The sequence below is a fragment of the Lissotriton vulgaris genome, chromosome 6, assembly GCF_964263255.1.
Source record: "Lissotriton vulgaris chromosome 6, aLisVul1.2, whole genome shotgun sequence".
Classification (NCBI taxonomy): domain Eukaryota; kingdom Metazoa; phylum Chordata; class Amphibia; order Caudata; family Salamandridae; genus Lissotriton; species Lissotriton vulgaris.
In genome coordinates, this window is record NC_141694.1 from 98,790,947 (window position 1) to 98,818,203 (window position 27,257).

General features: G+C 46.1%; 1 protein-coding gene across 2 annotated transcripts in view; it reads left to right on the forward strand.

Annotated features, from left to right (window-relative positions):
* LOC147706859 (epoxide hydrolase 1-like) overlaps positions 1–27,257 on the forward strand; it is a 265,167-nt gene that overhangs the window by 177,440 nt on the left and 60,470 nt on the right. For both annotated transcript variants that reach the window (XM_086926033.1, XM_086926032.1), the window contains exons 7-8: positions 614–722; positions 5,340–5,465. In XM_086926033.1, the coding sequence (XP_086782159.1) occupies positions 614–722; positions 5,340–5,465 (235 nt within the window). The remainder of the gene's footprint in view (positions 1–613; positions 723–5,339; positions 5,466–27,257) is intronic.

Here is a 27,257-nt window from a genome sequence, read left to right on the forward strand (position 1 = left end):
ATCTTCTCACCCTGAGACAGCAAAAGGTGACTCTATTTGTGGTACTGTGCAATCATGTCCATTTATCCTGGATACGCCTGCACACCCTCACAGGTGATAAGCTGTGCCATACAAATTGACATTACATAACGTAACATTCCTTAGTCTTAGGCTTTCCGAGTAGCAGAGAGTCATGTATTGTAGATAAGCAGTGGTAGTGTTTTAGAAAAAAAGATCACTGTTGTGCTGGTAAACTTTGAGACTCATTTCTCGACTTTTGACTTTTAATAGCCATACTGCATGACGTTAGTCAGAAATGGCCTAATGCGAAATGGAAGAAAATCTGGGGGCCATGGCGGAAATATAGAGGGACGGGGAGGGAGTCCGAGGAGTAATGATGTGATTGGATATCCCACTTGTGTACGAATGTGTTTGACCTTGCTTACCACAACGCTATCTTCCAACCTGCTTTCTGCACATTGTGTAGTTCTATGGTACAATGAGCTATGTTAATAAAAAGATTTAAAAAAGAAATGGCCTAAAGCTTGGCAATGTATGGTTGATTGGAGAAGAGGTGTTATGCCTTGTGGAACATGCAGCACTCTGTAGCCTGACCCTATGCATTTCGTTACAGGTTGTGCCTTGAACAACTCCCCCGTGGGCTTGGCGGCGTACATCCTGGAGAAGTTCTCCACCTGGACAGACCCGGAGTTCCGCTTCCTAGATGACGGGGGTCTAGAGAGGTAAGTGAAAGCGTTGAAGCATGCTAGTGTTGAGGGAAGGAATTCACGAGGTCCAACCCTTCAACTAAAAGAGGATCAGGAGTCCATATCTCAGATTTCAGATGGAGAATAAGGGGAGGGAATGCTATGGTCCCAGAACATACAGGTATAGAAAAAAGTCATAGAAACTGTAAGAGTGATTACCAGTCAGAACCACTCCGTATTAAATATTGGTTCGAACTGCACTGCACTCTGAAACCCATCTGCATGCTAACTAACCCAGGATGATCAGATGTTAAATATTAACTGCAAAGAAAACGGTCTCGCCTTTGCAAAAGTTAGAGCTAGTGGCATTGTTAATGACAACATTTTTATTTATGTGTTGGTTTTGAAAGCAGATAAATAAATGGCAGTCATTTACAATGCCAATAGCTTAATCTCTTGCAAATGCAAGACCTATTGCACACACAGAGCCACACACACACACACACACAGCCACCCCACCCACTGACTAAGCAAGGATGCACCATGGGCAGAATACAAGCAAGAGTGGATATTTATTGAAGATTTTTTTTTATTAAGATCTACGTGAGCCACAGAGGGAAAAAAATGACGACTCAGTTAGTTTGTGGTCTCTAAAATCCAAGTATATCTCCCGACACAGATTTTAGTTCAAATTAGGAAGCCAGGTTAAAAATATAATGCTTTAAGCCTAATAAGCCTTACAGTGCACAAACGTGTTTTTTGGTCTGTAATTACCTCTACCTTATTTTGAAGAGAAAGTTGCCTATTAAAGCCATTACCTTTCTAATAGAGGACCACAACAATCCATAAGTTTGGGTTGTTGCCAAGAACTAAGTCGCAATGCAGGCTAGTGTTAACCTTACACCGAAATACACAGTTTTTTTTTAATTCTTTTTTAAAATGCACGTGAACTTTCCACAGCCCACCAGAAGTGCAGTCTCTAAATCTGTATTCAGGCCCATCCCCTCCTTCCCCAGGGGAGATGGAAGGGAAGACCAGAATCAGCCATCTTTGTTCCCCTGTGCACAAGAGCACCCTTCCCTCACCCAAGAGCGGGAAATTCTATTCTCTATGACTATGGAAGTGCCTTCCCAGTGTGTTCTTGTGTTTGGAGTGTTTGCTGTTTATTGCAGTATTGCCCTTGTACCTGTGTTTGGTACTCTTTTGTAACATGCACGCGCCACTTTTCTCTTGTAACACACTGTTTGCTACCTCTCACATTTTGTTTGCTTTAGATACTTGCACAAGTGCCACCATTGCCTACGTAACGTTTGTGGTTGTGTGTGAGTGTCTGCCATATATTGCAGTATTATACCTCCACTTGTACTTTGTTTTCTCTTGTAACCTGCACACATGTCACTTTTTCCTCTTGTATTGCACCTTTTGCTATCTCATGTCATTTAGTGTTTGTTTCTGTAATTTGCTCACTTGTAATTTTCTCCTCATGTATCATTACTGTTTCTATTGTGAAGCGCTCTGACGCCTTCGGGTAAAGTCCGCGCTATATAAAAATGCATAAATAAAGGGGAGGGATGCACCCCTTTGTATGGTATTGACACCCCCCTCCACCCCCTCATGCTGGGGTGAGGCATGCCATATCAGCTGAAAGCTTCTCCTGCAGGTTACTAGGGACCCAAGACTGCACCACAGGTACATATGCTGGTGTGCATTGGATGTATAGTGCCCCTGTGCCCCCACGTCTCACTTTTTGTTTCTCTCCCTCTTTCCGCCACCCTTGCTCTGTCCCATCAGCCCAGCCACTTCTAAAAAGTTCTCCCAAGTATTTTTATTTCCCACCCCCATGTCGTGCTGCCCATGGCACCCTCGGGTCTCCGCCCCTTTTAGAAAGGTTGAGCTGCATGTCAACAATAAACACACGGCCCAGGGCTGCCAGTCCGACCAATGCTTCGCCCCTGGATGCCTTTAAATCTATATTTGTGCATCAACAGGCCCCAGCACGGCACCACTGCACGAGCACCGACCCTCGGAGCAGATTCTGCCTGTGCCCCCCCCCCCCCCCCCAGTGCCGCACTTTTATCCACCTCGTAAGGATGAAAGTCTGTGCTGACCACAAGCTCCAGTAGCGGGCACCCTACACCACTGAGACACCAGGCCGACGTGAGCACAAGCATTGTTAGCAGACAGGGGCACCCAGACCCTTCATTAAGTACATGTATTTATATGAAGAAGGAAGGCACCCATTCTTTAACTAAGCCCTGAAATGTCTGTGAATATTAATATAGTACAATACGCCAGAACAGCTGAAAATATCACAGGGCTGGGGCAGTCAGTGTAATGGGCAGGTCCCAGCTTCCAATGTTAGTGAGGTAGCTCAGTGGTTTAACGCAGCTCCTTCTCGTAACTGTACATGGTAAAGAGCGCATGTTCACACCCTGCTGTTGATTGCTCTTCCTGCTGCAGTAAACGGTGGACTATACTAGTTACCAAATTAGAAAAATGTTGCAGCAATCCTATCCTACCACCATTTAAACGTAGCGTCGCTCAAGGACTGCCACTTCAAAGAGCTTAGAAACTATCTATTTTAAGTATTTCACCCTATAGCATCCTATAGACACAGATAACACAGCGAGCTAAACACACCTGTGAGTTGCTGAAGAACTCCCAACCTGTTGCACTGAGCCAGGAATAAACTGCACACAGGCAAATCAATCCAGCCCCAGGTCACTGTGCGGAACACCCCAAACAATGAATACTCGGAGGCAGACATGTGCGAGGTGTAAACTCTCATGAGCTATCTCGGTGGGTTAATGCCCTTGGGGTATAAACTCTCATCAGCTATCTCGTGGGTTAATGCCCTTGGGGTATTAACAATCATCAGCTATCTCGGTGGGTTAATGCCCCTGCGGTATTAACAATCATCAGCTATCTCGGTGGGTTTTGCCCCTGCCATGGCTGCCCGCCTCTCCTCAGCGACAGGTTCTGCGGTAGGTTGCGCTCTCATACCCCACAAGTCACTTACCTCGGAGAGGCTCGTCTCCAGTGGTAAGTACATTCTGGGGGTCCGGGCATAGGGGAAGATGCTGCCCGAGAAGCCAGGGAGGAGGTAGGTGTCCAGGAGCCCCTCGTCGAAGAGGCGGCTGGGGAAGAGGGGGCCCGGGAACCAGGGGCACCACATCCAGGGGTGGCTGATGGTGACGTCCATGGCGTCGGTGCGAGTGTCGGGGGTATTCCGGTATTGGAGCTGGAGCTCCTTCTATACCCGCCGCGGCCCCTAGAAGGGTCCAGAAGTTTACAGAAGAAGACGGATGCCAGGGGCGGGGGGGGTGCAGATCATTCCTGGCGAGGAGCCCCGGACGAGCCTGTGACCAGGGAGAGGAGGGGGCGTGGCCGGAGGGCCACCAGGAGGGGGAAGGTGAGAGAAGGGAAAGAGAATCAGTGAAAGAAGGAAAGAGAGAGAATCTGCGAGAGAGAAGGGAAAGAGAGAGAATCGGCAAGAGAGAAGGGAGAGAGAGAATTGGAGAGAGAGGGAAACAGGAAGAGGGAAAGAGAGAAGCAGTGAGAGAGGGAATGAGATAGAAGCGGCGAGAGAAGGGAAAAAGGAAAACCAGCGCTCGCCATCTCTAAGCCCCGTCCTTTTCAGACTGGGGGGCGTGTTTTTCTTTCTCTCCTCTTCCCATTGGCTGGAATGTAAACAACGGGTGTGTTTTGACTTGTTGTTGTTTACATTCCAGCCAATGGGAAGAGGAGAGAAAGAAACGAAAAAACACACCCCTCAATCGGAAAAAGACGGGGCTTAAATGGAAAGACAAACCTCTTCTCCAATGGCTGACCGCCGTTTAGGAAGCCAGCCAATGGAGAAGAGGGGCGGGTTAAAGCCTCATACTAAGAAACATAAAATCTCGCCAGCGAGACTGCGCAAGCGCAGCCTACACTAGCCGAGACCTAAAAAAACGAAAGCGGCTGTTTATGTAGATAGAGATTCAAAATGACTTGAGCAATCAATGTTTTTTTTTATATATTCTTGTACATGCCAGCAACATATATATAAAATAATTAGACGAGCATTTCTTGCAGTGTGTGAGCTAAAACAATTCAATATCATAGTGCTAGAGTTTAGCATACAAAGCATTGTTATTCAAAACCATGACAAAGTTGTCTTTGAAAAGGTCAAATAGCTAATTTTCCAAGAACAAATGAGAAAAACACTTAAAAAAGATGTAGATCAGAAAAAAGAATTAGATTATGTCTGTATAAGGATTATTTCACAGTCAAATGGGTTTCACCTTCCCCGTGTGCTGGATGCCAAGATGTCCATTTAGCGCTATGTGAGGTTTTGCTAAAGATTCAGAGTTGTCTTTATAGTGTTATTTGGGACTTGGAGATCAGGACTTCTTCAGACTTGGAAAAATCCCAGGTGTAATGAAAGTGGTGGTAGCGGGTGGAAGGGGAACCTGAGTAGAGAGGGTGATGTCCATACCTATGTTTGATCCTTAGTTTACAGGTGCCCAGCTTATTCCAAGGTTTATTTGCAATCCAGCAGGCTCATGCAACACTGCGAGGAGAGCAGCCTGTTGCTATAGTTCTTAGACATCTCTGAGTTTAGAGTACACAATGTGAGGAGAAAAAGCTGACCTGTCTCTGTTAAACCAACAGGAAGATCTCCTTGGATGAGCTGCTGACAAATGTGATGATCTATTGGACAACCGGCTCCATTGCGTCATCGATGAGGTTCTACAAGGAGAACATCACGAGGGAATACAACAAAACGCCTGATTACAGGTATGAACCCGTTCAATAACCCAGAGCCTCTCTCTTGAAAGAACAGCTCAGGAAGCTGGACTGAACTACAGAGGTTTCACATTTCATGTGTGTTGGAAAGTGGATTATTAGTAGTGGCAAATATGCATCTGCCACTGCCAATAAGGCCACAAACACAGTCTATGGTTCAGAATAGGTCTCAGAAACATATTCCCATGCTCAACCTCAGGTAGCTTGGCTGCAAGTAGGCAGGCAGGCTTGACTTCAGAGACAGGTATGTAAAGCATTTAAAAACTCAAATTCAGTAAATAATTAAGACACAACATACAATAAAAATCCAATACCAGTTTATAAAAATATGAAATATTAGTATCTTTAAAATGACACCACAATGAAAATAAATCTACTGTGTCCACTGTTTTTGGAAACCTGCATGTCACGGAGTCAAATTCTTCAATGCCATTGTCTCTTCTTTCTCTGGGGGAAACGACCTTTACCACTACTCTTTAACAATGAGGGGCCTGAACCACGATCCCTCAACCACTACTGCATTTGGAACTACCTAGTCTAAACAACAACCTGTCTAAACAACAAACTGCATGAAGAGATTAGTTGTTTCTTTTGTTATAGTAAGTTAAATCAGTCTGATTTGTTTTTTCATAGAGTGTAACACTGTGTAGAAATAATTAACAGTTTTACATTTTCTACGTTTATTTTTGCAACCTTACTAATTAATGTATGTTGTTTAAATTAACTTTCTGGGACCAGTAGATGGCACTCTTGGATTGTTCATGAGATATATAGTGGCAAGTGTATCACACGTATGAGTTTTTGGGTGGCAGGGTATTTTTAGGGTTATTGTGTGTGTGGGTTTTTGGGTGGCAGAGGTATTTTTTACATTTTGAGTGGGAATGGGTTTTTGGGTGGCACAGGTAATTTTAGGGTGAGTATTGGTTTTTGGGTGGCAAGTGTATTTTTGGAGGGTTAAGGGTGGGTATGGGTTTTTAGGTGGAAAGGGTAATTTGAGTGTTATGCTAGGTATGGTTTTTGGGTGGCACGGATCATTTTAGGATTTCGGGTGGGTGTGGGTTTTTGGGATTGCAAGGGTATTTTTAGGGTGGGCATGGGTTTTGGGGTGGAAAGGGAATTTTTAGGGTTTAGGGTGGAGTGGGTGTTTGGGTGGAAGAGTAATTTTAGGGTTTTGGATGAGTATGGGTGTTTGGGTGGCAATGATAATTTTACGGTGGGTATTGGTTTTTGGGCGGCAAATGTATTTTTAAGGTAAAGGTGGACATGGGTTTTTGGGTGGCAAGGGTAATTTTAGGATGGATGGGGTTTTTTGGTGGCAAGGGTAATTTTAGGGTATGTATTGATTTTTGGGATTGTAAAGGTATTTATAGGGTTTAGGGTGGGTGTGGGATTTTGGGTGTAAAGGGAATTTTTAGGGTTTAGGGTGGGTATAGGTTTTTGGGTGGAAAGGGAATTTTTAAGGTATGGGGTGGGTGTAGGTTTTAGGGCGGGAAGGAAATTTATAACATTAACGGTGAGTATAGGGGTGTGTGTGTGTATGTGTATATATACATCCATACTAATATAATAAAGAGAGAGCCCAAACCTTTGAGGCGGGTAATCTCAGGAACCACAGCACCAATCACAACACCCAATACAGCGTTGGAAAGGGCAGTTGCAGCAGAAGGACATAGGCTATGCAGACGCCCACCATATACATTTAAAAGGTAAAAGAACCGTGCCAGCAAAATAGTCCCTTGTGGGCGTGTCTGTGTTGTGCTATGGGCGTGTGCTGGGGACGTGACAAACGCTGGGGGCGTGTGGTACGTTCCGCCCTTTATGCCATGTCTCATATCGTGTGCTGATCCGACCCTGCTCCCTTTAAATACCCCTGCACCCCATAATCATAACCCACCCTTACTCTTTAAAATACCCCCAAACCCTTAAACACTAACCCATCTTAACCCTATAAATATACCCTGTACCCCAAAACCCAAACCTGTCCCTAAACCCTAAAAATACCCCTGTACCCCAAAACCAAAACCTAGCCCTGAACCCTATAAATACCCCTGTACCTCAAAACCCAAACCTACCCCTGAACCCTAAAAATACCCCTGTACCCCAAAACCCAAACCTACCCCTGATCCCTAAAATACCCCTGTACCCCAAAACCCAAACCTACCCCTGAACCCTAAAAATAACCCTGTACCCCAAAACCCAAACCTAGCCCTGAACCCTAAAAATACCCCTGTACCCCAAAACCCGAACCTAGCCCTGAACCCTAAAAATACCCCTGTACCCCAAAACCCAAACCTAGCCCTGAACCCTTAAAATACCCCTGTACCCCAAAACCTAAACCTACCCCTGAACCCGAAAAATACCCTTATATCCCAAAACCCAAACCTAGCCATGAACCCTAAAAATACCCCTGTACCCCAAAACCCATACCTATCCCTAAACCCTAAAACTACCCCTGTACCCCATAACTATATCTGAACCCTTAAAATACCCAAACACCCCAAACATATACCCCTATACCCATACTTACCTTATCCAAATATTTTTAAAAAACATGCTTTTACCATTCATGCATTTGGAACGAATTTCGTTGTAAATGTATGCGTGGTAAAAGCATATAAAATGTAATGCCATGCGTTATAATGGCATTGTGGAGTCATGGTACTTTCCTAATGAAAGTATGCGGAGTGATGGTATGCGGAAAGAAAGTTGCGGAATAATGGGTGTTTACCCTCCCCGGTAAGTACATTGGTGGCACGGCGGCCCACATCTCCAGCAACATCCTCATATTTTTTCACAACCCATTTGAAAAATGCACAGGTCTCTCTCATTGATGGCCAGCACTGACATACACTTTTAGACACACCCCCCGCCACAAGTTCTAGAATTGCGAACTTTAGAGCTGGGGAGCTACGTTCGAATCTCGGCATCAGCTCAACATCCTGTGATTCCAGGCAAATCGCTTTGTCTCCCCGTGCCTACCACAAATGTATGTGTTCTTCTGTAATGTAAATTGTGCTCATGCCATGTTGTCGAGTTCGCGCTATTTAATATTGCAAGGAAGAATAAAGTAGGGAAACTCGAGTTCACACACTACTGAACACGCACTCTTAAGTGCATCAGCAGTGCACTGTGAATCAGGGCGTTTCACAGGTCTGTCACAGATAAGAAATGCTATCTAAACGAAATACTACAAAACAATATACTACTGGCCGGCAGCAATTCATACCCGGACAACGTTGGGACGGGTTGCTAGTACATATATATATGTGTGTGTATGTGTGTGTGTATGTATGGTGTTAATACTGATCAATATTAAATTTACAACGCATATGTCTTTAGCATGCATGCCTTTACCACGAAATGTACGATTTTTACAGGTACATACAAATCCATCACACATACACACTATATATACATATACATATACATATATACACACACATACATATGGGTTTATGCTTACTTGGAAATTAGATACATTAATGGGGTAAAGGCAATCCTGGTAAAGGCACACTAGTTGTAAAAAATAGTAGTTGTTCAAACTTTAGTGGTTTAGACTAAGGAGTGGTTGAGGAGTAGTTGTTTAGACTGTAGTTGTTCATGTGGTAGTTGTTCCATCATACAACCAGGATGGCTTTCGATGGTGTGGAATGGAACTACCTGTGGGCGGTGCTAGGATGCATGGGGTTTGGACCGAGGTTTATGGTTTGATAAAGTTGCTATATGAACAACCAGTGTCAAGGGTGCGGGTTAATTCTCCTGTTTCCTGCAGGTTTTCCTTACAGAAGGGGACAAGGCAGGGATGCCCCCTGTTGCCTATATATTTCGCCCTGGCCCTTGAGCCTTTGGCTGCATGGATCCGTCAAGACCCATTGATATGGGTCAATGGGGCATTCCAGTGGGCAATGAGTAAGAAGAGCCTTAATCCTTATACCTGGATATATGTCCAGTGCCCAAGGCAGTCCATCAATAGAATTCTGCAAATATTCCGTATCTTTGGACACTTCTCAGGGTATTGTATTAATTGGGATAAATACCTACTTTTCCGCTAGCGGGGGGACCCCCAGACTAACGTCAAGGTGCGGTGTCCAGTTATTGTTGGATGGGTTTAAATACCTGGGGATAAATATAACGAGGAGCCCCCAAGCATTTTATGATCGCAATCTACTGCCCTAGTTGGAAAGATTCGAGAGAGAAGTTGCAATAAGTTCCCGTTTCCATCTGATTCAGTTGAAGGTCTTACATAGAACATATTGCTCCCGGGGATTGTTGTGTCGCCTGGGCAGAACAGAGTTATCCCTGTGCCACAGGGTGGTTTGGACAGGAAGGTACATTCTATCACCTCCTGTGGGAGTGCTGGAGACAGAAATATTGGGGCAAAATCAAGGGTCATGGCGCTGGTGGCCGAGCTGGAGGTTCCCCTGACGCTGCAGGGGTTCCTGTTAATGATTGCAGAGGAGGAAGACTGGCCCAGGTATACCAAAATATGGTTACCACTGGTGGCGGTAGTGGCACAGCGCAACATTGCCAGGTGCTGTGGGGCCCGGGCACTGCCAAGAGTGGTGGACTGGCAGACTGATCTGAACTGGTGTTGGTAGCAGAGCGTACAATATATCAAAGTAGAGGATGCCCGAAGAAATGGGGGACATTCTGGGGACAGTGGCAGGAATACCAACAGCTATCAAGGGGCTTCAGCCAGGTGGGGGCGGTCGCCCATTACTACTGTGGTATCATCTCTGTTTTCATAAAGTCAAATGTAAACTCATTGGTCGAATGTTACTTGTATCTATTGTATTACTGATGCACTGCTTGTGGAGCTGTTTGCAATAAAAAGACTTGAAACAAATGGTGATTTGTAGCTAATTAGGAATTATAAAAAGGTATGTCACAGTCACCAGGAGTGATCACAATATTACAGCGCAATTCAAAGGCAATCCTAATGAGAGAATCCCTTTTTCTGCACCTAGGATTACCTTGCTTAAAATGCAATGGTATGGTGAATGTGTAGTCAAGAAAAGCAATATTACTCCAGGCCATAGTTGGAAGGTCCATAATATGCAAACAACCTTTCCTTCCCTCCTCCCGCTCAATAATCCCTATTATGGTTGCCAGTCTGAATCTGATGTTTTATTCCCGAATCGACTCCTTTTTATCAGACCCCGGTCCTGAGGGGACTCTCAACAATCAGGTTTTGAAACCTATTGGCTTACTCCCTAAAGGAAAACAGACATACTAAATCAAACCTACAAGTCCTCATCCTGGCCACTGATCATTAGTAGTGGGATAATTATGACATTTTCTAAAGAATGATGTGAAACAAGATTCCCAGTCTGAACCTAAATAAATGGACTGGTGGACACTGACCTTTTCAAACCAGAAAGAAGCCCTGTCTTTATCTTATGTAAAATTTTACATTGTCAGTATGGCCTGCATTCTAAACACATCCCACTGGTGATGGGTTATTGTCACCGTAGAAATTCGATGCACAATTTTCTTTTTTTTGTTGTAGAGTTTTATATAGGCAAACTAGACCTGAAAATATCAGGTATCAGAGCGCTTTACATGAGCACCAGTTTCGTTACAGATAGACACATTCATTTTTGTTAGTCACGGGGATATTATGTGATTAGCCCAGAATCACAGGATGTTGAGCGTTGTTGCCGAGACTTGAACCCGGCTCCTCAGCTTTAAGGTCTACCGCTCTAGCCATAAGCCTACATCCTCTCCCCAATTGTGAATTTGTGATGTATTGCTGTAATAAAAAGAATCAAAATTTGACATGATTGAAAGTTCTTAACTATACATGTGAGCCACCATTGTCAGTATTAATGAATCTTCATTAGATCGAAGAAAAAAATGTAATCATTTTGATGACTAATGCATCCTGTACCTTCATACTAATATGTACTTGGCCAAAGGGTCACTGGACACTTTCCCGTCTGCAGCTGGTTCACACTCTACCTTGCATCCAAGAAGTCAGACAAACTTAGAAAGTGTTTTGGTTATTGCACTATGAGGTATGTGTATGGATTGTGTAAAGGTATAGGAGGTTAACAGGATAGCCAGTACCAAAGACAGTCTGGACACCCATGCAGTGGATGGCAGGTTCCCTGGCAATGCATTCAAGTCACAGCATCGCCTATAGGGCACAGGAAAAAATGGCAGGGACTTGCCAGCGTAGCGTTGCTACCTAAACTTTACTGTCAACCTTCAATAACTGTGAAGCAATGAAGACCTCATTGGTGAACATGTATCTGAAGGTGAGCCTGGGGACTGTGCTGAGAGAGCTTTCCATCTGGTGTGGAACAATCTACAAAATGGAACCAAATACGTACAGAAAAATCATAACTGCATTGTATGTAGGACCTAGGAGTGGTGGCAAGACACTGCTTGGCATGCTTATGAAATACCCGGTGCCAGAACAAAATCTGACAGGAATGTTTGCCAAAATTTGGCGTTCGGTCTTCGTTGTAATGTCACTTTTAAATCTGTAATTTAAATTATTTTAATAAAATTTTGCAATTCATCAACCTAGAACGCAACACGTAGTTGTAAGGGAAGGAGAGGGAAAGGCCGCCTAAGCTTCAAGTTTCATGTCAAACGAGACAGTTCTTAAAGGTATATGTTTTACATCAATAAAGATCTATAACTATTTCATTCATTAGGTTCGATCAATTAAAATCATTAGGTTCATTCAATAGGTTCATTAAGTTCATAAGCGTAACTCCTATAAGTAAACGGATTCAACTTGTTTGCAAAGGATTCAGTTAACAGGGCCCACATTCAGTGTAGGTGCTTGTGTGAATGTTTAGCATCAGCTAGTTTGGGTTCCAGCTTATGGGTGGAGCAAACTACTTTTCTTCATCCTCCAAACGCTATTGGATTAGAATCTTTCCAGCTGCTAGTAGTCTGCTGTACAGCCATTGTTGTGATTCGATCTTATTTAGATGAGAGTTAAGGGGGAGATGAGTAGATTCTGTAGCGAAAGGTCCCTGTTTTGAGCAACGATGGAAGTTGTGTCTTTGTTTGGAGACTCTACTCCAGAAGCTGCTAGTTTAGTGGAAAAGAGGCTCATGCTCCTTGCTGGCATTTGCATGGTGGCACCACTAGCGGTGATCATTTGTTCGTAGTCCTGCTTTGAAAAGCTTTTGGGGAGACTACAGGGATCTGTGTGAGACAAAAACGGTCTGTGTTACAGAGGCTGATTTATCACATTTACAAATTAATTTAGAAGCAGAATGTTTAGTGATATATCCATAATTCAACTGTGTCCAATTTTGTGGGATCCGCATACGTGTTTCTAATTTTTTTATATATTGTAACCTCTGTATTAGGCTTTGTGTTGGAACTTCATTGAGAATATCACTTGGAGGATCCTTGCCTGATGATTTTCTGGTGGTTCTTCTCTGAATTTCGTATGTTATATGTTATTTGAAGGACCAATTGGAGGTTCACAAAGCAATTCTGCATTCCCACATGTAGGGTATCAGAACGTCTTGTTTGAATAGTTAGCCGATGGTATAGATGTTATGGTCCTTTCATGTTGACCAGAATGCCTGAGGACAAGCGCTTCTGATATCGGCTTTGAACCACCGGGAGGTATTTAGTCATTCTGCTTTTTATGATTATTGATAATATCCTTGGGTGCTAGAGGGACAATAATAGTGGAGCGTGTCCTTATATTAATGTTTGGACTGGGTGAGCAAGTGAAGTTTTCAGCTTGACTCAGTGAGGTGCTGAAGGCTCATTCAGGAACAGTGATCAGGTTGAGCTTGGGACAGTCTGATAACTACTTGATGTGTCTGCTTTGTCAACTACATGAACGATTTGGGCCAGAAAGTTTATATTCTTAAGACCTTCAATAGGAAATGCAGGAGTACAGTTAAGAAGTGTTATGATATTTACGCTTGATAATGTAAAATTAAGTTTTAGTCTGACCTTTTCTTACTTAACTATTTTGTTTGAGGCTCAGGGTTCCTGGAATCCGGCAGTTAATACTAGTAAGTTATCTTTCAACAAATCAACTTCCATCACTAAACTTGGCAGGAAGCCTGGTGTAGAGATGCTAACAATATATAATGCGGAGGGAGGAGCTTCGCGGGCGACCAAGATGGCCGCGTGAGCTCGGAGCTCCGAAGACCCTCCGATCCTCCGCATTGATCCTGCTACCCATCCTGTCCCACGACGGTGGGAATCAATGGCGAAGTCGGTGCTGAAGCGGCGCCCGGTCTCAGACTGAAGATCCGAGCTTCCTGGACCGAATTATGCCGTCGTGAAGTTGGCGGGCACTACCGACGTCATTGACTAGCATTGTTGGGACCGAGAAGTGGCCTGCCTCGGGACACTCCGGGCGGACCTGCCACACTTGTTGGACCAGCTGGCCCGGGAGGTCTCCTTCATAACTTTCCTCTTGTCGTACCGGGGGCGCTTTGTACTGTGTGTCTCGAATCGAGTGGAGGTGTTATTGTAGGCCTGCCCCTTCCTTGGACTATCCTGTTCTCGCTACTCAACATGGCGGGCAGAGGAGATCCGGACAAAGGGAAACCTCCGAGGGTCAGCAGGAAGCCGACCCAGTCCCAATCCACCATCCCGGAACGGTTTTCCCATTCGAAGGGATCGCCGGGCACGACGGGCCACACTAAAGACCCGCATCGAGATATGTCCCCTGAAGATCCTGAATTCACACTCCGGGACGTGATGGGCGCCATTGCTGGTGTGAAGGCTGAGATGCATAGGCAACACGAGGCGCTGTCCAGCAAAGTGGATACCCTTAAGATCGAACTCAATCTCATTAGAGCCGACCTCGGCAAAACGAACAACAGAGTGAAGTCGCTTGACATCAAAACGTCGAGTTTGACTAACGATATGTCGGATGTACAGACCGAGGTATGGGACCTGAAGGCGGCTAATGGGGCGCTTGCTCGCCGGCTTGACGAGTTCGAGGGACGGGCCCGGCGCCAGAACGTCCACATTACGGGTGTGCCGGAGGGAGCCGAGGATGGGTCGGTGGACTTGTTCGTGGAAGAACTGGTGGTTAAGAACTTGGCACCGGGCAGATTGAGCAAGTTCTTTTCAGTCAAGAGAGCACACAGGCTGCCGGGTGGTCAACCAAAGTCGGGTGCATCCCCTCGCCCCATCATTGCGAGACTTTTCAACTATCGGGACCGAGACGCCATTTTGCAGGCGTCAAGGAGCGGTGGCCCGCTGCGATTTTAGAACGCTGACATTAACTTTTCCCCTGACTTTACACAGGCTGTCCAGAAACGCCGGCAAAGTTTTATGGGTGTGAAGCGGCGGCTTAGGGAGATGGGGATGCGGTACTCTATGCTTTATCCTGCAAAGCTTCGAATCGAACATGGCAACCGGACAATGTTTTTCGATCTCCCAGATGCGGCAGGGGACTGGCTGGACACTTTGCCTCAACGTCGGACCGACCCGGAGGACCAGTCGGAGGGTGCATCAGGAGGTCCAGGTTCCCAGGAATGAACTCTCTGTCTGTGACTTTCTATCTGGGGGGGTTGCTGCGGTTGGCATCGAACTCGGACATTGATTCTTTTTCTTACTACTTCTGAACTTCTTAAGAAGGAGGGTAACGGAGGGGGATAGCATGTCTCCTTTCTCCTCTGGGGGCTTCTTGTAGGTTAGTTTTAGGGGCGACAGGCACACTGCTAGTTGGGGTGGCTTTTAGTCTAATGCAGGGGTGCAGGGTGGGGGTGGTTGGGGAGTGTGTTTTCTTTCTGTTCTTTTCTTCTTACTTTCTTCATGGCTGGGAATCCATTGTGCTGCGACTATCGGTGGGCTGGCTGCATTCCGGGGGGGGATGCTGGGGTGGGACGTCTTTGATGATGGGGGGGTAAGTCTCTGAATGTATTGAGTTGGAACGTCAATGGGTTGGGGGACCGTATTAAACGTGGAGTTGTGATGCAAATGCTTAAACGTTGTGTTCCAGATGTTGTTCTTTTGCAGGAAACTCATCTTGTTGGCAACACTTGTAAGGCTTTGAACAGGAGAGAGTTTAAAATGGTGGCCCACTCCGGGTTCTCTACGGGGTCCCGTGGGGTGGGCATCATGGTGCGCATGTCCCTTCCCCTGGAGGTGGAGTCTACGTTGGTGGATGATAGGGGCCGCTATGTGGCCATGGTGTGCAGGTGGGAGGGGCGCACTCTGGTATTGGTTTCGGTTTATATCCCCCCGGGACTGCAAGCAGCCACATTCCAAGACCTTAGTGGCGCCATCTTGGGCCTCCCGGAGGGGCTGCTGATTCTGGGTGGGGACTAAAATTCTGTGGTTTCGGGTGACTTGGATCGTTTACCGTCCAGAGATCTTCGTAGTGCGCAGTCGTGGCTCCCAGATTTTATGGCCACCATGGACATGGTTGATTGTTGGCGACTCTTGCATCCCGCCCAGCGACAATACACCTTCCTTTCAGGGGCTCATGGTAGTCTCTCCCGTATCGATTATATACTGACCCCCGCGGCCCAAGCGCAATCGGTTTCTAGTGCTCGTCTTATGGCCAGGGGCATTTCAGACCACTCTCCGGTTTGGGTGTCTTTCGACTTTGGCATAATGGCGACGGCTAGGGTGGCGCCTATCAACCCCTGGTACTTTCGCAACCCCAAGACTCGTGACCTCCTTGCTAAGTCTATTGAACTGTATTTTGTTGAAAATACGGGCTCAGTAACTTCGGCCCTCTCTCTTTGGGAGGCCTTCAAGACTGTCCTTAGGGGAGAGGCCTTCTCCTTGATAGCCGAAGCGCGTAGAAGACGGGATGAGGACTTGGTGCGGCTGGAGTCGGACATTGCTGACCTGAATTCCCGGTTAGCATTGGGACCGACGCCGGAATTGCTCCATGCTCTCGCCCTGAAGCAGTCGGAGTATGGTGCCACTGCTACTGACGCGGCCAAGGCGATGGGCAGGGAACAGCAGGGTAGGATCTACGACGCCGGTGACAAGGCGGGCAAGCTACTTGCCTGGTTGGACAAGAAGGAACTGGCATCCCGGGTGGTACCAGAAATCCTGGGCGACGACGGCCTGGTCGTCACTGACCCTACTGCTATTGCCGCGGAATTTGCTGACTATTTTGAGACGGTCTATACGTCTGTCTCCGCTCTCTCCGAATCGGACTCGGCTTCCTTTTTGGAAGAGATTGAGCTCCCTTCTTTGTCGGATGTTGAGCGCGAAGACATGGACCGCGGCATGACGGTAGACGAAGTGGCATTGGCGATAAGGTCGCTGCGCTCTGGGAAAGCTCCGGGACCCAATGGTATCCCAGTGGAGCTGTAAAAACTCAAGGCGGACACCATCGCTGCGCCCCTGAGGAATGTGTTCCTGGCGGCTCGAGAGGCCGGCGAGCTCCCGCTTGATCAGCGTTTGGCCACTATTGTGGTCATTCACAAAGAGGGGAAGCCTCGAGACTTATGTCGGTCATACCGTCCTATCTCTCTGTTAAATGCCGAACCTAAAATCCTGGCGAAGCTGCTAGCCAATCGGCTCGTGGGTGTGATTGCGGACCTGGTTCACCCGGACCAGTCTGGTTTCATCCCACATCGGAACACGGCCCTTAATCTCCGCAGGCTACATGCGGTTATGGCGCGAGCTCATATGCTCATAGAACCGACTGTGCTTGCCTCGCTTGACGCGACGATGGCGTTTGACTCGCTTGAGTGGAATTACCTCTGGGCGGTGCTTGCTAAATTCGGGTTTGGGCCTGACTATATTAGTTGGGTTCGGCTCCTTTACTCTTCCCCGATGGCCAACGTGACGGTGAACGGTCGTTTGTCGGCCTCCTCTGCCTTGCGCAGAGGTACTAGACAGGGTTGTCCGCTGTCACCGCTCCTTTTTGCTCTAGCGCTTGAGCCGTTGGCCGCATGGATCCGTATGCATCCTGATATTGTTGGTATTAAATGGTCGCCGGGCTTTGAGGATCGCGTCTCGCTTTATGCAGACGACATCCTTCTCTATCTCACCTCTCCCTGCCGGTCTCTTATTATGGCATTCGACGTACTGGGTACTTTTGGTGGATACTCGGGCCTGGTCATCAATTGGTCCAAGTCCTACCTCTATGTGCTGTGTGGGGACACTCCGCATCTCCCTAGAGGCTGCGCTATACAGATCACGCAACAGGGATTCAAGTACTTGGGCATCTAAATTCCAATGAATGCCCGTACACGCTATGCTAACAACTTACTCCCCCCTCTGGCGCGCTTGCGGCGAGATGTGGAGGGTTGGAAGAGATTGCCACTGTCCCTGTTGGGCCGCGCGGCATTGTTTAAAATGATGTCCCTGCTGAGGTTTCTCTATGAGCTCCAGAACACAGAAGACCCAGTGCCGTCCAAGTACTTTGGAGAGCTTGAGAGCCTGCAGCGCACCTTATTGTGGGATGGCAGACCGCGGATCTCTATTGCTAAATTGACTATCCCGTGGTACGACGGGGGCATTGCCTTGCCGGACATACGCCGCTATTATTGGGCGTCTCAGCTGACGGCTATTAACCACGGTTTTTATGGACCGGCAGTCAACCCGGGATACGCCATGGATCGCTGGCTCATGAATGACGGGATGTACTATAGGGCGCTGTATTCTAGATCTCTTGACCGGAAACTGACTGGACCCACTAAGACGGCGGTGCACTTGTGGAGGGTGGTGACCAAAACTTTGGGATGGCAGGGTAGGCTCACCATGGCTACTCCCCTGTATGATTCTGACCTGCTGGGGAAACTATGGCACTCCAAGGGGTTTGACCGGTGGGACCTCATTGGCATTTCGAAGGTTGCAGACATGTTGTCTAGGGGGGAAATCAAATCGTTCACCGCTCTACAGGCCGAGTTCCAACTGGAAGCCACGGAATACTTTCGATACGCACAGCTGCGACACGCACTCACATCTTCTATGCCTGTGGGAGAGAAGGTTCCTGAATCGTCCCCGTTAGAGGACAGGGTGTTGGACGGCCATATGCCTGACAGTGCCATTTCCCTGACCTATAAAAAACTTATTAATGTGCGAATGGACCTACTGGTGAAACTGCGAGACCTCTGGGTGAATGACGGGATTGAGATGGATGATGAGGAATGGCAGTCAGCGGTCTCCTCCCCTAAAGAGGTGGCCATCTCAGCCAGGCTGCGATTGGTCCAGCTGAAGGTGCTCCACAGGATCTATGTCACAGGCCCCAGATTAATTCACATGGGACTCTCCCAGGACGGCCTTTGCAGGAGAGGATGTGCGCAACGGCCACCTTTATGCACATAATCTGGGAGTGTCAAGTCATTGCTTCCTACTGGGAGCGTGTGCATGCGATCATGAGAGTTGTGACTGGTGTGACCTTGCATGCTGAGGCTCGGCGCTGTCTGCTGAACGTGTGGGGTCCGACTGACTACAATACGGCTCAGACCCGATGGGTCACCCTGGGCAATATGATAGCTAAGAGGGACATCGCCCAGAGATGGGGTGCTCCAACCCCCCCCCCCCACTGTTAGTTTGTGGAAAACCAATATGGATTGGTGCATGCTCCGAGAGAAGACTGTTTACATGGCCCGGGGTAAGCCCAAGATGTGGGGGTTGATCTGGAGTGCTTGGAACTCGTATAGAGGAGACATTTGTGCACCCCCGGAGATGATTCAGCCGGAGATCCGCCTTTCTCCATAGCTCCCCCTTCCCTAAGTTCCACATGGTTAATCCTGATTTTCTGCTCCCCGTCCGTATGATTATCTTGCATCCTGATGCTTGTGGGCGGTATCGACCCCTCCTCTCCCCGTGATATGTGCCTTACCGTTTTTATCCTCCTTAGCCTTGAAGTTTTTCTTCTCTCTTTTTCTTTCCTCTCTTCCCTCTCCACTCTTCTCTTTTCTTGGCTAGGTTGGTTTCTCTCGTTATTTTAGACTTCTTTATATTATAAAATGAAACCTGACTACTCCTGTATTTTTTGTTTTGTACATGTTTTCGAATTGAGTCACAATGCTGGCTGGCCTCCGGGATGTACGGCTGAATAGCGGTGTACTTTGTTTGGTAAATAAAGGTTTTCCAAAAAAAAACAACAAAAAAAACAATATATAATGCAAAATGTGTGTCGATTGCATTATTTGGGTATTGAATCCCGGGCATCAGAAATATCAATTCGCTTTAGATTGCGGAAAATGTTTTTCTCAGGAATCTTCTGTCAGTTCCTCAGACTAGTTCTTCATCTGTATGTCATGCCGGACTGAGGGTTCCAGTTGTGTAGCTAGGGGCGGTGGGAGTCTTGTCTGTCGACTACCACCAAGAACAAGCAATTCATTGGCTGCCACCCCCCTTCCGGCACAAGTCGGCCGTCCCCCCGTCCCCGCTCTTACCTGCAGGGTTGCAGCACAAGCCGCAGTAGAAAAATGCACTTAATTCACATTCATGCACTGTGTGCCTGGCAGCACGTGTTGGCTGGCACACAGTCCATTGTGGGGAGGCCGTACAAGTGCCCACAGACCACTTAGCACGGGCCCACTGGGGATGGGGTCCCTGCTTGGGACCCCCAAAGTCCCTTTCTGATAACCTATTCATGTCATTGAGACCGCCATGAAAAGGCTGCCAGAAATGGACATTGTACTCCTGACAGCGGTGTCTGCTTGCGCAGGAACAGCCTCACTTCAGGATCACGATTCCGACCGCTGCCCCATCGTGATCAGTAGATCCTGTCGGAGGTGGCGATCCATCCCCCCAACAGTCAAGGTTTCGACCGCCTGCATCGTACTGCAGCGGTCGGCCCGAAAAGCTGTCTGTCGGTGGTACTGTCACAGACGGCCTGACTGTGGCGGGCCTACAGGCATCAAAATTAGGTCCTATATTCTTTTGACCTATTTATAAGGTTCAGCGGAAACATTTTATATTGGCAATGTTATGTGAACATAATTTTAAACCTTGTCCTGCACTATTGTTTTTACTATCTTTTATTTCTTTATCTATTTGTTTCAGGATTTTTAGTTTATTATGCTCAGTGATTCATTACAGGAAGAGTTTGTCTATGTAATTATGAATTTTTCTCCAGCCCTTTTAGGTTTTTATTTTTTTAAACTTTAATAATCTTATTTGTGCATGGTCACGTTTCCGTGATTAACTTATGTAAATCGAGTGAAGCTTTAATTAAATTGATAAGCTTTACATTTGGCAAGTTAATGCCTCTTAGGTGATTTGGAAGTTGAAGTTTGTTTTAAGAGATGATTGGTTTCCTTTCATTCCAGATAAAGAGATTGCACAGTTTATTAATTTCTTTTTCTCCTTAAATGGGATTTAGAGCAAACATTGTTTGTGTGTATAGAATGGCTGAGTGAGCCTCATTTTAATGGTGTCAAGGCGGTCCTACCATGCGATGCCGATGGGAAACCAGTTAGAGATTCTACTTTAATTTCTTCCAGAACTGTTTTGATTGATATTTATAGAGTAATCTAAATGTTTTGTAGAGGGAATACAAATGTATGTTATCTGAGAGAGGAACAATTTGAAATTGTAGAGAAGTAAAATATTTTTATCACACATCTTAGAGAAGAGGAGGATTTCAGATTTGTCTTGAATCAGTTTGCAAACAGCAATCGCGTGTGCTTGGTTATTCATGAATAGGAAGATATTATCAGTTTAGGCAGATAGTTTATACTCCTGGGATCTTATTTTATTGCGTTTGATAGATTGGTTGTGCTCGATACTTATGGGGAGCTGTCAAGAGTTTAGATGACTTGAAAGGGAGGAAGGAGAAAGGTAGCCATCCCTAGTATCGCTGATGACTCGGTATCTTTCGCAGAGCACTCAATTAGCTAGGGCTGATGCTTGGTGATTGGCTATTCGAATTTTGACATCGTTTAAGGATGTATTCGAAATGTTATGCCATTCGAAGGCTTTGAATAGATAGATCCATTCAACTCTATCAAAGGTCCTTTGGCATCCAATGCAACGGCATACCAAGAATTATGTTAATCCATTTCTGTTTATGATATGATGTTTGCAAGCAGTCTGGTATTAGATGCCAATGAGCTGCCTTTGGCGAAAGTCCATTTGGTCAGGGTGGACCAGATAGCACAAGGGGATTTAAAAGTGTAGCAAGAATATTTACCAAAATTGTACAGTCCATGTTTATTAACGGTATTAAATGATAGATGTTTGTGCTTTGTGGGTCCTTATCTTTTTTGTGGAATAGCGTAATTGTGGCCTCTATAAATATACCACAGGGTGAAGTGGTGTGTTTGAAGTGATTAAAAAGTATTTGGAGTTTTGGGGACAGATTTCATAAGTGCTTAATAGAATTCAGGCAGGAGCCCATTGGGTGCTTTCTTTTTCTTGAGATTGATAGAGAAGAAACATCCAGGGTGTCCTCTGTGAGTGAATATGCTTTGGGGCGGGTGAAAATAATTGGTTTAAGTAATCTATGGTGGTTAGCTTTTCGCTGGGGTACAGGGCTTCATAGAAGTCTTTTAAGATCTTGACAATCTCCTTGTCTTTGGTTTTGGGAGATCCTTGTTTGTTTGTTTTTATAGCAATTATTTTTGATTTCTCTTTTTTTTGCTTGGAAACAGCAAGGATATGACCTTTTCTGTCAACAACTATAACATATTTAGATTGAATGCCAAGAAGGATGTGGTCTGCTGCATGTGTGGATTGTTTGGTTAAACTCCATGTTCGAGGCATATGAGCTGTAAATCGCATACTTTTGCATAGATCGCCATCTGGTGTTGGGCTCGGATGTTTGCACTTTGTTATTGTAGAAGTCTTTGTAGTCACAAGATAGGTGACTCCTCCTTTGGTTAGTAGTGCGCATGGGCATCGACTCCATCTCCAGATAGTTTTTTCTGCCATCGGGTTTGTATGTAATTTGCTGCACTCTGGGTCGCTGTTGTTTCGATTCCCCCTTCGACGTGCAACAGCTCTCACCACTCGGCGGTATAGCTCTGATCCCGATCTCTTGACGCGTATCCAGTTCCGAAGACAGTTTCGAGTCCGGTCGTCCACGTGGGCCGTTAGGCGTTCGGCGCCATCAACCAACATATTGAAAGGACTCCATTCAAAAAATGCAAATGTGGGGCTAAATTCCCACACACAGATCTCCACGAGGTCTGCAACCTTTATCTCTCTCCTGAACACGAGAGTCGACACTGCCATGCCTGTGACTCTTTCAGGTCTTAGAAAACTGTACGTGGTCGCCGGGCTCGACGACACGAAATGTCCAGATCAACCGTTTCGGCACCGGACAACATCTTCGAGGTAGGCCCAGAGTATTCAGAGTCAGGGGATGAACAAGCCAACGTCTCCGAAGCCAATGAATCAGACTCAGAAGACCAGTCGATCACTCCAGGTCAACAGAGCACGAGTACTGACATCGACACCCCTACCCCGAAAAAACAAAAGGCTCCGGTAACACCTTCACCTTTGGATCTGGGTCGACACTGTGACACTACTTCAGAAGCCCTGCCTCCGGGCCTGGTTCCGAAGCCCACAAAGCCTTCAGGCAGCTCAGGCTCGAGCCAGCCACACCATGGTGCCGCAAAAGCATCTTCGACACCAAAACATAAACCCAAGGTACCGTCAACACCAGAATGTTCGTCACCGAAAGGGAAACCCAAGGTACCAGACTCTTTGGCACCAAAGCAAATTCACCCCAAGCCTTTGGATCAAAAAAAACAGCCTAAATCTTCGGAGTCGAAAACTCCACCTAAGCATAAGGACATAAAAACCCCTCCTTAAGCTAAAGAACACAAGCCAAAGCACCATTCGAAACCCAGGTCCTCAACGCTGAAAAAAGACAATGGATCAAAGGAACTTTCCCACCTAGATCCACTGGATCCTAGGTAAAAAAACACTACATATTGACCCCATTACCGGCCAGGTCACCTCTATACCACCTAAGAAGTGGAAATTGGACACCTCAGAAACACCCGAGATCCCCTCCAAGAAAAAAGACTCATCTACCTCGCCTATGAGGCCTTTCTCTTCACCTCCACAGCTTCCAAGCATTATACTCTCTCCAGCACACTTTCCAGTGCCTCCTCTTCCACGTACACCACACGAGGATGATGAGGATTTAGGAGGTGGGGATGAAAATATAGACCCACCACATGATAATACAGATACTGATGATGAAACCCACAGTATCCCACCTCATGACTCTTGGGACGATTATAATGTCCCAGATGTACCCGAGACAGATTTATATCCCTCCAGACCATCTATTCCAGATGACAATGTATGGTTTGCCCAACTAATAAACAGAGCTGCACAGTATCATGGGGTTCAACTCCATTCCGACCCTAACAAGGAGGATTTTTTATTATAGACATTCTAGCAGCCTCAAAAAACAACAAAGGGAGGCTTAAACATGCCCATGAGGTTTTTAAAGATCCTATCAGAGCTAGAGTGCTCAATCCTAGAATTGAGAATAAATACAAGCCAGGTCCAAGCAATCCAGCTTACATTATAGGTCAAGTCCCTCTGGACTCATTAGTAGTGGCAAATGCCCGTAAACGGGCAAATTCCCAAACCACAAGTGATGCCCCTCCGCCAGACAAAGAATCTAAACTACTGGACACATCAGGTAAAAGAGTTGCATCCCAGGTGGCGCATTTTTGGCGTATTACCAACTCACAAGCCTTACTGGACGAGGTATGACAGGGCTCACTACGATGAGCTTGAAAAACTCATGCAGCATCTTCCAGACGAATACAAGACCAAGGGAAATGATCTCATAGAAGAGGGGAAGTTAATCACAAACACCTCTATAAAATGTGCCCTGGATGTTGCAGATACAGCATCCTGCGCAATTAATACAAGTGTGTTACTACGTAGACATGCGTGGCTGCGCATATCTGGTTTCAAACAAGAGGTGCAGTCTACCACCCTCAAACAACCATTAGATCAGGAACACTTGTTTGGACCCACTTTGGACTCATCTTTAGAAAAGATGAAAAAGGACACAGAAACAGACAAATCTTTGGGGGCTCTACAAGCAACAACAAGTATAGGTTCTTTTCGTCGCTCCTCTTATAGGGGCGCCCCCAAGACCATTGGTACAGAAACCACCTCTTCCACTTATAAAAGCCCCACCCAAACGTCCCCTAACAGAGGTTATTTTAGAGGGACTTACAGAGGCTAGCACAACAGAGGGCGTGGGTCTATCACCCGCAACTCCCCCACCACAAAACAGTGACTTCCCTCCACTCCCCCCACACCACTCCACTCCACTCCACTCTGGTCAGGGGAAGACTATCACGGTTCCTACCTGTATGGAATTCCATCACCACAGACAGGTGGGTAAGACAAATTATCAAGTATGGTTACTGCCTGGAACTCACTTCTACTCCTCCCCACATACCTCCAAAACAGCATCCAATGTCCACAGAACATCTCACACTTCTCAATCAAGAGGTTCTCACTCTCTTGCAAAAGCATATAATAGAACTGGTTCCCTTACATCACCAAGGTACAGGGATTTACTCCTTGTATTTCCTCGTTCCAAAAAAGGACGGCACTCTCAGGCCAATATTAGACCTCCGACCATTAAACCTGTACATACAATCCGACCACTTCCACATGGTCAGTCTACAACAGGTCTCCCACTGCTTAAACAAGGTGATTTCTTTGCCACTTTACATCTCAAGGACGCCTACTTCCACATTCCTATTCACTCTGCTCACAGGAAATACCTAAGGTTCGTAGTGGACGGACAACATTACCAGTTCAAAGTCCTTCCATTCTGAGTCACAACAGCACCCAGAGTCTTTACAAAATGTCTTGCGGTGGTAGCAGTCCACATAAGAAGACAACACATTCATGTGTTTCCTTACCTAGACGACTGGCTCATAAAAGCCAAATCCCGTAGCAGTTTTGTACAAAACACACACAACACAATCCAGCTGCTACACAACTTCGGATTCACAATAAACCTCACCAAGTCACATCTCCAGCCGTCCCACACCCAAAAGTATCTAGGTGCAACAATACATACTTCCAAAGCCCTTACATACCCCAACCCAACCAGAATAGCCAGCATGCAAGCCCTCATAGTAAACTTTCAAACGCAACACTCGCTACCAGCTCAAGTGTTCATGCAACAGTTAATAGGCATGATGGCCTCTTGCCTATTAATCGTCCCTTACGCAAGACTCCAGATGCGTCCATTACAGGAATGTCTAGCACAACAGTGGAACCAAACTTGGGGCCAACTTACAGATCTGGTGTTGGTAAACAGCTGCACATATAGCTCTCTGCAATGGTGGATTAAACAAAATCTTTCCAAAGGGCGGCCATTCTTAGACCCGGTTCCACAAATAGTGCTAACAGCGGACGCATCGCTCACCGTCTGGGGAGCTCATCTCTTAAACCACAGCATTCAGGGTATGTGGATCCCTCAACAGAAACTCCTCCACATCAATCACCTGGAGTTACTGGCCATATTTCTTGCCCTGATGTCATTTCAGAAACATCTCTTAGGCAAAAACTGTCCTCGTCCGAACGGACAACAGAACAGCAAGGTACTATATACACAAACAAGGGGAACACACTCTCTGAAGTTTTCACGCCTAGCACAATGTATTTGTAGATGGTCCATTCCTCAAAAGATATACCTCTTATCAGAGCATCTACCTGGGATACACAACCAAATGCAGATCTGCACAGTCGTCAACAACAGCAGATTAACGAATGGGAACTTCATCCACAAGTTCTTCATCCGTTTTTTCCAATATGGGACCACCCAGACATGAAACTGTTTGCCACACACTTAAACACAAAATGCCCAAACTTTGCCTCCAGGTATCCACACCCATTGTCCAAAGGCAATGCGATATGGATGAACTAGTCAGGCAGATTTGCGTACGCTTTTCCACCTCTCCCGCTCATTCCATTACTGGTGCGCAAGCTCAAACAACAGTCTCTCACAATGATCCTGGTTGCTCCAGCATTAACCTGAAAACCATGGTTCACAACACTGCTGGAACTCTCCGTAGTTCCACACCACATGTTGCGCCTTTCCCCAAAGCTTCTCACACAGAACCATCGAGAGATAAGACATCCAGAGCCAGCTCAACTGAACCTAGCAATCTGGCTCCTGAAGTCCCAGAGTTTGGTTATCTCAATCTCCCACCAGACTGCATGAACGTCATTAAAAAAGCTAGACGTCCTATCACTACAGCATGTTATGCAGCTAAATGGAAAAGATTTGTTGTTTACTGCAATAACAACACAATCAATCCACTAGATGCTTCAACTCAAAACATTATTTGTTATTTACTGCATCTACAAAGATGTAATCTGGCACACACATCCTTACGATTACATCTTGCTGCTATAGCAGCTTACTTACAAAACAGACAACCCTTGTCATTGTTTTTGGTACCTCCCATCAAGGCTTTTATGGAAGGCCTTAAAAGGATGATCCCTCCCAGAATTCCACCCTCTCCAGTATGGAATTTAAACATTGTCCTTACAAGGCTCATGGGTCCCCTATTTGAACCTTTACATAAATGTGAATTACAGTTCCTCACATGGAAAGTAACTTTTCTTATGGCCATCACGCCTCTCAGAAGAGTGGGTGAACTCCAGGCATTAACCATACAAGAACCATTTTTGTAAATACATCACAACAAAGTGGTTCTTAGAACAAACCCTAAATTCTTACCTAAAGTAATTTCAGTCTTTCACCTTAACCAGTCTGTTGAGCTCCCAGTATTTTTTCCTCAACCAAACTCCGTAGCAAAACGAGATCTTCAGACGCTTGATGTCAAAAATGCTATTCTTTACTACATTGAAGGGACAAAAAGTTTCAGGAAAACTAAACAACTT